The sequence below is a fragment of the Scyliorhinus canicula genome, chromosome 27, assembly GCF_902713615.1.
Source record: "Scyliorhinus canicula chromosome 27, sScyCan1.1, whole genome shotgun sequence".
NCBI lineage: Eukaryota > Metazoa > Chordata > Chondrichthyes > Carcharhiniformes > Scyliorhinidae > Scyliorhinus > Scyliorhinus canicula.
Genome location: NC_052172.1, coordinates 7,816,146 through 7,830,459, shown reverse-complemented (window position 1 = coordinate 7,830,459; position 14,314 = coordinate 7,816,146). Strand labels below are relative to the sequence as shown.

The following is a 14,314-nucleotide window of genomic DNA, read 5'->3' as shown; positions in this document are numbered from 1 at the left end:
CCCGCACATCTTTGGACTGTGGGAGGAAACCAGAGCACCCGGAGGAAACCCACGCACACACGGGGAGGACGTGCAGACTCCGCACAGACAGTGACCCAAGCCGGAATCGAACCTGGGACCCTGGAGCTGTGAAGCATTTATGCTAACCACCATGCTACCGTGCTATCCAAACAAAAAATTCTGGATAAACTCAGCAGGTCTGGCAGTGAGAGAAACATTGGTTGACGTTTCGGATGCAAATAATCCTTCTACAGGATTTATAAGATTGGTCACAGCTCCAGGGTCCCAGGTTCGATTCCCGGCTGGGTCACTGTCTGTGTGGAGTCTGCACGTCCTCGCCGTGTGTGCGTGGGTTTCCTCCGGGTGCTCCGGTTTCCTCCCACAGTCCAAAGATGTGCCGGTTAGGTGGATTGGCCATGCTAAATTGCCCGTAGTGTCCTAAAAAGTAAGGTTAAGTGGGGTTGTTGGGTTAAGGGTATAGGGTGGATACGTGGGTTTGAGTCGGGTGATCATGGCTCGGCACAACATCGAGGGCCAAAGGGCCTGTTCTGTGCTGTACTGTTCTATGTTAGTGGAGGAGGCCAGGAGTGAAACTGAGTGAGTTGCGAGAGAGATAAGACGGGGAGACTCAAACAAAGCATTTAAAATCATTCTATTCGGCAACCATTGTCGGGAGTTATGTACATCTTCCAAATGATCCTTTATTATGTGAAGAGTTTGCAATGAGTAAACTGCACAAGCTGCCGGCAGGGCTGAAAAGGCTGGGGATGGAAACAAACCACTTTGTAGCAACGATCGCATGAACTGGACGTCCTGTCTGAGGAACCGGATGGACAGACCGAGAGCTCCCCCTGGGTGGGGTGGGGGGGATCAGACTTAAAGGTTGCTCGGCAGACCTCAACAGCGGATTGGGGATCAGATCCGGTCGCCTCCCTTTCCTCAGGTTTGCCGCACAATTTGGCCGCAGCGGCAGAGGTGCCAGGGGTCACACGCCGAGAGTCAAACACTTTCCCATTGATGCCCTACCCACTCAGTCCAGCGCACACGTACCAAGGTGCAAGCCTCCCTTTGTACTAACGCTCCAGTCGCTGAAGATTCCAGTTTCAGAAGAGGACGGGTTGAACCTGTTTAAGGGGGTGACTGTTTAATGCTCACATGCTCGATGGGACACAGGCGACACAATGAACCCCTATGGTAAACACTCTTCTAACCCTAACATCCTCCCACTGAACAAATATAAACAGAGACAATGTCAGCCTGAGGAAAGGTTGGTGTGGGGGGTGTGGGGGGGGGGATGTAGAATGGGTGCACGACAGGGGGGAGGTAGACAGAATCTGACCTTTACCCCCCCCCCACCATCTGCTCCGGAATGACCATGTCCGAATCCACCAGGAGACAGCAGCTGCAGCCCCCGGAGTCCTGGAGTCCACGCTCCAGAAGGAATTGTCCAAATGAAGGCTGCGGACACGGCGGAGGCAGTCAAATCTGCCCCTTGCTGGCAATCCTCTTTGAGCACTCCAGGAGGGCGTTGTGAATGTCCTTGGCACAGGAGATCTGCGACTTGATCATACTCAGGTACTGAGTGTATGACTGGCTCTCTGTCTGCACCGTGTCCGGCTTGGTTGCAGTGGGAACCAGGTTAGGCGAGTGTTTGGAACTGTCGATGCTCTGGGAAAGGCACTCAAACGCCAGCCTCTGCAAAGGAAGGGCTACAGTCACCGTCAAAAGGAAGAGAGGTCACGCACACACACTTCAAGCTAACTAAACGTCAATTTTAGCAAAGCCGATCGACTTTGGACTGTGGGAGGAAACCGATAGGGTGGAAGTGGGTCGGTGCAGGCTCGATGGGCCGAATGGCCTCCTCCCGCACTATATGCTCTATGAAACCCACACAGACACGGGGAGAACGTGCAGAGAATAGTGTCACCCAAGGCTGGAATTGAACCGGGTCCCTGGCGCTGTGAGGCAGCGGTGCTAGCCACTGTGCTGCGCGTGGAGCGGGATGCGAGGAAACGCTTTTTCAGAGGGTGGTGGGGAGTCTGCAACCCGCTGCCTGAAAGGGTGGCGGAGGTAGAGACCTTCATAACATTTAAGAAGTATTTAGATGTGCACCTGCGATGCCGAGGCAGGCAAGGGCTAAGACCGGCCAAGAGCTGGAAAATGGGGTTAGAAAAGTTCGCCGTTTGTTTTTGACTGGCATAGACGTGATGGGCCGAAAGGACATTTCTGTGCCGTAGACCCCTCCGGCTGGAGCAGCGATTCGGTCGGTAGGCATGTGCGAGAGTCGGAAGCGCGCTGGCGGACAATCAAGCCAGTAATTTAGCTAACTGAGGGGCCAATTGGACAGAATTTTACGTGGCCCGTCTGCTTTCACATTTGGCCGGGTGGGTGGCGTTTATGTTTAAGTTGCATCTTCGATCCAGACTGGGTGAGACAGCCAGGCCTGAAACAGGGTTAAATGAGGTGCCTGTGGACTGCGGTTTGTGTTGCAAGGTGCCGCCTGAACACCCTTTGCATGGTTTTCCCATCGTAATTTACTGGGACCCCGTGAGACTGCTTTGCCGCAGCATTTCCCCCTGAGGGGCAATTGGAAATGGGCAATAAATGTTGGTCTAGACACATCCCTTCAATGAACAAAACTCCAAGACCGACGCTCCCAGTGTACGGCACACGCGCTGTGGTTTTCCAGGTGGATTGGCCAGCAGCTGGGTTGATAGACTGGGGCTCAGGTGGGAGAACATGGGAAAGGATCTGACGGACATGGGGATGGGGTAACATGGGGATGGGATAACATGGGGATGGGATAACATGGGGATGGGATAACAGGGAGACAGATACAGGAGTCGGGGAGGGCAGAAAACCAGGTAAACCCGTTAATATAACCACAGTCTGGATCATGTCCGATTTGAAATCCTGTCACTCACCAGGCACAGCTCCACCTGGTCACAGAGGGCGTAAAACTCCTCCAAGCTCTTATCGAATCGCTGCAGCGCTGTGTCGTTGCTCTTCCTGGAGAGGAAAGAATAATGACAGTACATTAATCTGACTCTTCATCCTGCCCCGGGGGAAATGTTATCAATGACCTCCAGCCTGTGTGTCCCTGGTATATCCAGCTGGTGGCAGCATTTCCCCACAAACAATCCACCAAAATCAACTCTGCACAGGCTCACCACAGGGTGTCCGCAACTCTAATAGACCCGGTTTCCCCCAGGATCTCCGCAACTCTAATAGACCCGGATCCCCCAGGGTCTCCGCAACTCTAATAGACCCGGTTCCCCCAGGGTGTCCGCAACTCTAATAGACCCGGTTCCCCCAGGGTGTCCGCAACTCTAATAGACCCGGATCCCCCAGGGTCTCCGCAACTCTAATATACCCGGTTCCCCCAGAGTCTCTGTAACTCTAATAGATCCAGTTCCCCCCAGGGTCTCCGTAACTCTAATAGACCCGGTTCCCCCAGAGTCTCTGTAACTCTAATATACCCGGTTCCCCCAGAGTCTCTGTAACTCTAATAGACCCGGTTCCCCCCAGGGTCTCCGTAACTCTAATAGACCCGGTTCCCCCAGGGTCTCCGTAACTCTAATAGACCCGGTTCATAGAATTTACAGTGCAGAAGGAGGCCATTCGGCCCATCGAGTCTGCACCGGCTCTTGGAAAGAGCACCCTACCCAAGGTCAACAACTCCACCCTATCCCCACAACCCAGTAACCCCACCCAACACTAAGGGCAATTTTAGACACTAAGGGTAATTTATCATGGTCAATCCACCTAACCTGCACATCTTTGGACTGTGGGAGGAAACCGGAGCACCCGGAGGAAACCCACGCACACACGGGGAGGATGTGCAGACTCCGCACAGACAGTGACCCAAGCCGGGAATCGAACCTGGGACCCTGGAGCTGTGAAGCAATTGTGCTGACCACAATGCTACCGTACTGCCCTTAGGGTCCCCCAGGGTCTCCGCAACTCTCATAGGCCCGGTTCCCCCAGGGTCTCCGCATCTCTAATAGACCCGGTTCCCCGCGGGGTCTGATTTCCGAGGCCTACAGAGCGACGTTTTTCCAAGCCCTAGTGTTTTCTTCAGAAGCCCAGCATTCGGTACCTGCCCTGGGAATGTTTTGACAGAACACTGCAGAGGTCACTTTACAATTGGACAGCACTGTGGGTGCACCTACACCACAGGGACTGCAGCGGTTCAAGTCGGCTCCCCGCCACCTTCACAAGGGGCAATTAGGATGGGTAATAAATGCTGGGCCTAGCCAGCGACACCCACATAATAATAATAATTGTTTATTGTCACAAGTAGGCTTCAATGAAGTTACTGTGAAAAGCCCCATGAATGAAGAAATAAAAAGGCAGATTAATTTAGTTAGGCAGGTCTTTGATCGACAAGAGAGTCAAGGGTTATGGGGGAAGGCAGGACAGGGGAGTTAAGGTTGACAATCATGCAAGATCATATTGAATGGCAGAGCAGACTCAAAAGGGCTGAATGGCCTACTTCTGTTGTTATTTTCATAGAATTTACAGTGCAGAAGGAGGCCATTCGGCCCATCGAGTCTGCACCGGCTCTTGGAAAGAGCACCCTACCCAAGGTCAACGCCTCCACCCTATTCCCATAACCCAGTAACCCCACCCAACACTAAGGGCAATTTTGGACACTAAGGGCAATTTATCATGGCCAATTCACCTAACTTGCACATGCTTCTTGTCTCACTGTCCAGCACTAACCTCGATTAAATTCAAATAAAACTTGGGATCTGGGGCCTCCCATTTGGAAGATGGCCGCCCTGTGCGGCCTGGTTGCTGGAGACACTGTACAAACTCCTCACAGTTTACCGCAACTATTGTGCTGACACTCTTAACAGTAAGGGAAACCACAGACTGACCGACAGGATCTCCTCACACACCCATTCCATCTCATCCCAGTCAACCCATCAATGGCTGGATCATATGTTAACAGGTACAAAGAGAAGGCAAGGCCTAAACAGAGGGCTTTAACAGCTGATGGAAGCTCGCCTGCCCTGTTGATTTGAGGAAAATGATACTCACTGTCCGTTGTCTATGGTTGTATTCTGGGACAAGTTCAGCGCTGCAATCCTCATGAGGTTCTAGAAGGTAAACACAAAGTTACACACGCATCAGGGGCAGAAGGAGGCCACTCGGCCCCTCGAGCCTGCTGCTCCATTCAATAAGATCAATGAGCAGCATAGGAGCACAAGTGGATAGCTTCACAGCGTCAGGGTCCCAGTTTCGATGTCCCACTGGGTCACTGCCTGTGCAGATTGTGCACATTCTCCCCGAGTCTGCGTGGGTTTCCTCCGGGTGCTCCGGTTTCCTCCCACAGTCCAAAGACGTGCAGGTTAGGTGGACTGGCCATGATAAAATGCCCCTAAGGGCAGGGATGCAGGAATAGAGTAGTCTTAGCACGGTGGCGCAGTGGGCTAGCCCTGCTGCCTCACGGCGCCGAGGTCCCAGGTTTGATCCCGGCCCTGGGTCACCGTGTGGAGTTTGCACATTCTGCCCATGTCTGCGTGGGTTTCGCCCCCACAACCCAAAGGTGTGCAGGCTAGGTGAATTGGCCATGCTAAATTGTCCCATAATTGGAAGAAATGAATTGGGTACTCTAAATTTATTTTTAAAAAATGATAAATTGCCCTTAGTGACCAAAAAGGTTAGGAGAGGTTATTGGGATAGGGTGGAAGTGAGGGCTTAACTGGTCGGTGCAGACTCGATGGGCTGAATGGCCTCCTTCTGTACTGTATGTTCTATGTCTATGTCTATGGCTGACCTGACTAACCTCAAAACCATATATAATATTCTTTATGAGTGTCACGAGTAGGCTTTCATTAACACTGCAATGAAGTTACTGTGAAAATCCCATAGTTGCCACACTCCAGCGCCTGTTCGGATACACTGAGGGAGAATTCAGAATATCCAATTCATGTCACAAGCACTGGATAAAAGCAAATTACTGCGGATGCTGGAATCTGAAACGTAAGGGTAAATGCTGGAAAATCTCAGCAAGTCTGGCAGCATCTGTAGGGAGAGAACAGAGCTAACGTTTCGAGTCCGATGACTCTTTGTCACAGCTTTGACAGAGTCATCGGACTCGAAACGTTAGCTCTTTTCTCTCCCTACAGATGCTGCCAGACCTGCTGAGATTTTCCAGCATTTTCCCTTTTGTTTCACCTTACAAGCACGTCTTTTGAGACTTGTGGGAGGAAACCGGAGCACCCGGAGGAAACCCACGCAGACATGGGGAGAGCGTGCAGACTCCGCACAGTGACCCAGCAGGGAATCGAACCTGGGACCCCGGCACTGCGAAGAAACAGTGCTATCCACTGTGCTGCCGTGCCACCCATAATATCTCACAATGGTGACAAGGCGGCTGACACTGTTCGTCGGCGGTGGAGGTTTAAGGCGCTGGACGAGGTGCCAATCAAGTGGGAGTGTTTTTTTCTTGGATGGTGTCATTCTTCATCACACTCCTCACTGGTGTCTGTCTGGTAGGTGGTGGACAGGCTTTGGGGAGTCAGGAGGTGAGTTACTCACCGCAGAATTCCCAGCCTCTGAACTGCTCTGATAGCCACAGCATTAATTTATTTTGTTTCTAAATTTAAAGTACCCAATTCATTTTTTTTCCAATTAAGGGGCAATTTAGCATGGCCAATCCACCTAGCCTGCACATCTTTGGGTTGTGGGGGCGAAACCCACGCAGACACGGGGAGAATGTGCAAACTCCACACGAACAGTGACCCAGAGCCGGGATCGAACCTGGGACCTCGGCGCCGTGAGGTGGCAGTGCTAACCACTGTGCCACCCCGCTGCCCTTGCAGCCACAGTATTTATACGGCTGGGTCCAGTTTAGTAATCCCCAGAATGTCAGTGAGGATTCTGAAACAACCAGATCTGTGTAATAATCCATCTGGTTCACTCGTTTCTTTCGGTCCTAGAAAGCCATTGCAGAAAAACCAAATAAGATTAAAACCGGACGCTCCATCCAGCACGGATCTAGGACACGGTTTTTCAAAGTGCGGGTCGTGACCCGTGGGTGTGTCACTGGCGGGTGTCTGGAGGGTTGGGGAGCGATCGGTTGCAGCGTTCCCGCAGTGGCCCCGATCACGGGAAAAGCGCACAGTGGTCACTACCAGAAATTTCTATTGAGAATGGCAGCTGCTGCTGCTGCCTTTTAAATGAGAATGAAATGAAGCTGTGGGCAGTCTTCCGGCCAGAAGCGGCAGTAGCGAGCGGGGTCATGCGCCCTGCACGTACACGTGACGCCAAGCGGCCTGTATGTACGTGCTTTTGGAGCCAAATCGCGGAGGAGAGCTTCATCCATTTTCCAGCTGCTGACATGAGGACTCTGAAGATGAATCGTTTTATTGTAAGTAAGAGTCAGACAGAGACACAAATACAATGTAGCCGCTGCCAGGATCTGACAATCGGATCTGCTGGAGAGAGTTTCACAGGAGAGTCCAGGGCAGGACAGAGCATTGCAAGTGTAAGTTCTGTTCAGAGCTCCAGGGCCTCTGGTTGACAGCCTACAAAGAAGGAACTTAACTTGGGAAAAATCAGTATAAAGATGCTTTTTTGAGGTTATGGTTTCGTCAATTGTGTCAGTGCAGATAAGGATGCAAAGCCCATGTGAACTATATGCTGGGAAGTACTGGCAAACGAGAGAAGTTTCAGATTTTGGAAAGAGAAGGGATTGGTGAAAAATTCCTTTTGAGGTTGAGACCCCAGAGTCAGTTATTCACCTGGAGCTGACTCGAAATTAAAAGACTATGCTGCTGTATCCGATCTGTGATACCACGTTAAAAACACGGCAAAAGCCCATGAGGCTGTCAGTATTCTGGAGTAGCTTTTCCCAGGAGTATCTAGTGCTGAGTAAAACAAGCATTTTGTTGCTATTGCCCTTCACAACGACGCTCATGTCTGAGGTTGGATTTTCCGTTCTCATATAGATGAGGATGGCACAAAGGAACTAGTCGAAGTCTGTACCTGATAATACACTTTGCCCTTTCCTCCTGGTGTGAGATCGTGAGGACTAAGCAGGCTCCCCTTTCGCATTAAAGGGTAAGCGAACGTAGTGTGTGTGGTGAAGGTCGGCTGGCGTGGGTTCCAACAGTTAGCCAGTTGGCAAATGTGAGACCCGGGAACAAAAGTTTTAAAAACACTGATCTCAGCAGACACATCAGCACTGTAAATCCTACAAAGGCGACTTTATGAACTGCTGGGGTCTTGTATGAAAATTGGGAGAGCTGTCCCACAGACCAGTCAAGCAACAGCCTGACAGTGGCTCACAGAATCATACCTTACAGCCAATGTCCCAGATTTCACCATCACGATCTCGGAGTATGTCCTATCCCACTGGCACAGGAGACCCAGCAGAGGTGGAAGCGCAGTTGGGAGTTGCCATGGGGAATCCTCGACCCCATGAAATCTTATGGTATCAAGTCAAACATGGGCAAGGAAACCTCAACTGATCAGTCGTCTTCCATGTTGAACATCACTTGGAGGAAGGATGTTGAGATGACGGCGTTGGACTGGGGTGAGCACAGTAAGAAGTCTTACAACACCAGGTTAAAGTCCAACAGGTTTGTTTCAAACACGAGCTTTCGGAGCGCATTCACCCGAGGAAGGAGCTGCACTCCGAAAGCTCGTGTTTGAAACAAACCTGTTGGACTTTAACCTGGTGTTGTAAGACTTCTTACTGCACTTGGAGGAAGCACTGAGGGTGGCAAGGAAACCAAACGTATTCTGGGTGGGTGTCTAACAGTGACTCAGTAGCACTACCACAGACCCAGCTGGCTGAGTCCTGAAGGACTTCCTCTGCAGTAGCTGTAGAGGGAATGAACCTATTTTACCTCGTCCTCACCAATGTACCCGCCACAAATGCATCTTTTCAAAATGCAGTTTATGGGACGTGAGCGTCGCTTGCTCGACCAGCATTTATTGCCCATCCCTAACTGAGAGTCAACCACGTTTTTGTGGGTCTGGAGTCACATGTAGGCCAGACCGGGTAAAGATGGTAGATTTCCTTCCCCAAAGAACATTATCGAACCAGATGGGATTGTACAACAATCGACAATGGTTTCATGGTCATTATTAGACTTTTAGTTCCAGATTCAAATTTCACTATATGCTGTGGTGGTCCCCAGATCGCGCCCTGCGTCTGTGGATTACTAGTCCAGTAACAATACAACAGCGCCACTGCCTCTGCCCATTACAGCTTTGGTAACCACTGCATAGTCCACTGGAGACAAAGTTCCAACACCACATTAAGGCTACCCTCCATCATGTTAAATGGCACTACTACTGTTCTAAATGGGACAGATTCAGAACAGATCTAGCAACTCAAAACTACTAGATTTGGTCATTGATTCCCCTGACCCAAGAGTGCTGCGGTACCCAGCCCTTGACGCCAGATGACCATGCATCCCACTAACTCCATGGTCAACAGGATCCATAGCCACCTGACAGCCTAGGGTCACCTGGGTAAGATTCATTGAGGACCCATGTCCATCTGGGGTGGCCATGGGTTCCAGCGGCCCATGACCCTCCCAGTCAGCCATGGTCCCATTGATGCTTGACCCCCAGATGGCCATGAGTCCCACTGGCACTTGACCCCCCGCCCCCCCCCCCCCTCAGACGGTCATGGATTCCACTGACCCTCAACTCCCAGATAGCTGTGAAACCTGCCGACACTTGGCCATCAGGTGGCCATGGATCCTATTGACCATTGACCCAATGACCATGGATCATATTGGTCATTAACCCTAGGTGACTATGGATCACTATGACAATTGACCCCAGATGGCCATGGATCACAGTGAACCTTGACCCAGAGGGCCATGGATCCTGCTGACCATTGACCCCAGATGACCATGGATCACCATTGACCACAGATGACCATGGATCACATTGACCATTGACCCCAGATGGTCATGGATCACATTGACCCAGATGGCCATGGATCACATTGACCAAGATGGCCATGGATCCTATTGACCATTAACCCCAGATGGCCATGGATCACATTGATCACCATTGACCACATATGGCCACGGATCACACTGATCCCCATTGACCCCAGATGACCATGGATCACATTGGTCCCCATTGACCCCAGATGATCATGGATCACATTGATCACCATTGACCACAGATGACCATGGATCACATTGGTCACCATTGATCCCAGATGGCCATGGATCACATTGACCCAGATGGCCATGGAGCCTATTGACCATTGACCCCAGATGACATGGATCACATTGACCACATTAACCCCAGATGGCCAAGGGTCACATTGATCACCATTGACCACATATGGCCATGGAACACATTGATCACCATTGACAACAGATGGCCATGGATCACATTGACCATTGGCCACAGGTGGCCATGGATCACATTGATCATCATTGACAACAGATGGACATGGATCGCATTGACCATTGGACATCGATGGCCATGGATCACATTGACCATTGGCCACAGATGGCCATGGATCACATTGACCATTGGCCACAGATGGCCATGGATCACATTGACCATTGACCCCAGATGTCCATGGATCACATTGACCATTGGCCACAGGTGGGCATGGATCACATTGACCATTGGCCACGGATCACATTGACCATTGGCCACAGATGGCCATGGATCACATTGACCATTGGCCACAGATGGCCATGAATCACACTGACAATTGGCCACAGATGGCCATGGATCACACTGACCATTGGCCACAGATGGCCATGGATCACATTGACCATTGGCGACAGATGGCCATGGAGCACATTGGCCACAGAAGGTCATGGATCACACTGATCACTGATGGCCATGGATCACACTGACCATTGGCCACAGATGGCCATGGATCACACTGACCATTGGCCACAGAAGGCCATGGGTCACTTTGACCACTGGCCACAGGTGGCCCACTGACCCTGCCAGGCCGTTACCTGCAGAGAGTCCTTCAGCTGAGGGATCAGTAGTTTGAATTTGGCCACTGGGTCGTCCTGTTGCTGGGCCTGTTGCTGCTGCTGCGGGAGCGCCGGCTGACCGGCCTGGGCCTGGGCTGCGGCCAGCTGCTGGGCCTGAACCAGCTGTTGGGACTGGGCCTGGGCCTGGGCCGCCAGCTGTTGTTGCTGCTGGTTGAGCGGCGCCGCCATCTTCCCGCTCTCACCCGGCGGATCCGCCCCACTCGAGCCTCATTGGTCCGCGGGACACATGACATCACCGCCAGACCCGTTACCCATTGGCTGCCCGCTGCGTCAATCACCAGAGCTCGGCCGGTTGAGAGCTGCGCGTGCGCAGATGGGTTCGGATTGGGCCAGCATCTTTAATACTGGCACGCATTCCCAAAAAAGCAACCCTAGCCACCCACCATCTTTCATACTGGCGCACTCTCAAAAAAAGTAACCCTGCCGCTCACCATCTTTTATACTGGCGCACTCACAAAAAAAGTAACCCAGCCGCTCACCATCTTTGGTACTGGCAAATCCAGCTCCTCAGACACCTTTGAAGGTGAAAGTCTGGTGTCAGGGCATGAAAACATGCAAGGTTATGATTGCTGTTACTTGGGGGGCGCGTGGCGCAGTGGTTAGTGCAGGGACTATGGGGCTGAGGACTTGGGTTCGAATCCCAGCCCTGGGTCACTGTTCTTGTGAGTTTGCATGGGTTTTGCCCCCACAGCCCAAAGATGTTCGGATTAGGTGGATTGGCCATGCTAAATTGCCCCTGAATTGGACACAAAATAAATAATTGGGTACTCTTAATTTATTTAAAAAATGATTTCTGTTACTTGCAGCGCCGACTCGCCTCCAATCCAAGCCACAGGTTACACCCTCGTAGAGGTCATAAGGCACAGGAGCAGAATTAGGCCACTCGGCCCATCGAGTCTGCTCCGCCATTCAAATCATGGCCGATATGGGTCTTCTCCCCATAACCCCATATCCCCTCATTAATCAAGAACCTATCTATCTCTGTCTTAAAGACACTCAGTGATTTGGCCTCCACAGCCGTCTGCGGCAAAGAGTTTCACAGATTCACCACCCTCTGGCTGAAGAAATTCCTCCTCATCTCAGTTTTAAAGGTCACTGCTCTCCAACCTTCCATATTGGCCACATCCTTGCCCCCTAGGTTCTGCTGCCCCATAATGTGCATACCAGCTTAACCAACAAAGAGCTGGCACCCGGCAGACAGCTGGCTCACTTCGCTAATCTTACGAGCAGTTGTCAGCGTTGACCTCCCAGTGCCCCATGTGTTCACGGATTTTAAACTCGACCCACAACCAGCTTGGGGTCTCCAGGAATAATCTCTAGTTTTGGGAGCAAGCGAAACCCAGAAGAAATATCATCAGAACATTGAACTAGATTATGCTGTTTTGCGTCTCCTTTTTTTTTACATAGAATTTACAGTGCAGAGGGAGGCCATTCGGCCCATCGAGTCTGCACCGGCTCCTGGAAAGAGCACCCTACCCAAGGTTAACACCTCCACCCTATCCCCGTAACCCAGTAACCCCACCCAACACTAAGGGCAATTTTGGACACTAAGGGCAATTTAGCATGGCCAATCCACCTAACCTGCACATCTTTGGACTGTGGGAGGAAACCGGAGCACCCGGAGGAAACCCACGCACACACGGGGAGGATGTGCAGACTCCGCACAGGCAGTGACCCAAGCCGGAATCGAACCTGGGACCCTGGAGCTGTGAAGCGATTGTGCTATCCACAATGTTACCGTACATTTCGTAAGTAAAAAGCAAAATTGTAAATTCAGGCACTCTCGAGGGCTGTGTGCATTTTCCAAACTTTAACTGCGCAACAGATAGATTTTGCACATAAATAGTCAGCAGTTAACACATTTTGTATGGTAAATATGTACACATTCCAGCAAATAAATCTCTTGTCAAATGGTATTTTATTTTCATAATATCAGCAACTAATTTGTGCAATTAAGACGTTCATCGTTCATTATTTGCCAAGAGATAATTAAGGATGTAGAAATCATAGGACGTTTACAGCACAGAAAGAGGCCACTGAAGGTTCTGGTGCACATCCAGACACCTTTTAAATGAATTGGCGGTTTCAGCCTGGGCCACCTTATCAGACAGTGAGTTCTGGACCCCAACAACACTCTGGGTTAAAAAATGTTCAGCGAACACGTGTAGTTGGATCTGAACAGATGCTTTAATACACTTACAATAGAGCCAGCCTATTCGTCGTTGAACTTCAGGTGAACTGGCAGGCTGGCTCTAAGGCACTGATCTTTATACATCGGTCCCCAGGGGGAGGAGTCCTGGGCGAAGCCAAGGGAGGAGCCCAGTACAAACTCTCGCGTACTCCCAGAGCGACTCCCCCTGGTGGTCGGATAGTGCAACTGCACTTACAACGGGTAGGTAACGAACATATATACATGGAGTGATATTGGCAACTATATATAGTGTGAATCACATTCACCACAATAACCAAACTCTGCATCCTTGGATTTGACCCCTCCCTGTGCAGCTGGACCCTTGATTGCCTCATCAACAGCCTGCAATCTGTCAGGATCGGCAACAAAATCTCCTCCACAATAGTCCTTAACACCAGGGCCCCGCAAGGATGTGTGCTCAGTCCTCTACTGTACTCCCTATACAGACACGACTGTGTGGCAAGATTCAACTCCAACTCAATCTATGTTTGCAGATGATACGACTGTAGTGGGTCGCATCTCAAACGACAAATCAGACCACAGAAGGGAGATAGATCAATTGGTTGCATGGTGTCGCGAAAACAACCTCGCTCTAAACATCAGAAAGACCAAGGAACTGATCATTGACTTCAGGAAGCGTAGTACGACGCAGCCCTCTGTCTACATCAATGGCTCCGAAGTGGAGATGGTCGATAGCTTTAAGTTCCTGGGGGTCACCATCACCAACAGTCTGTCCTGGCCCACTCACGTTGATGCAACAGTCAAGAAAGCCCAACATCGTCTCTACTTCCACGGAAGCTAAAGAAATTCGGCATGTTTGCATCAACTCTCACAAACGTCTACAAATGTGCGATCGAGAGCATCCTATCCGGCTGTATTACAGCCTGGTGCGGCAACTGCTCGGCCCAAGGTCGCAAGAAACTGCAGAGTGTGGTTAACTCAGAACGAGGGGCCACACCCTGTGGATTCAGGGTAAACCATTTCGGACAGAGATAAGGAGACACTTCTTCACACAAAGAGTGGCGAGCCTGTGGAATTCATTGCCACAGGAAGTAGTTGATGCTAAAACTTTGAATATATTCAGAGGCGGCTGGATATAGCACTCGGGGAGAAT

General features: G+C 50.9%; 1 protein-coding gene across 1 annotated transcript; it reads right to left on the bottom strand.

Annotated features, from left to right (window-relative positions):
- Positions 1-666: 666 nt before the first annotated feature.
- med29 (mediator complex subunit 29) lies at positions 667-11,199 on the bottom strand. The gene is made up of 4 exons (XM_038785985.1): positions 10,968-11,199; positions 5,047-5,105; positions 2,925-3,009; positions 667-1,695 (listed from the first exon to the last, which is right to left on the bottom strand). The coding sequence occupies exons 1-4, from the start codon at positions 11,175-11,177 to the stop codon at positions 1,480-1,482; spliced, it is 570 nt and encodes a 189-aa protein (XP_038641913.1). The 5' UTR covers positions 11,178-11,199; the 3' UTR covers positions 667-1,479.
- Between the last annotated feature and the right edge of the window lie 3,115 nt (positions 11,200-14,314).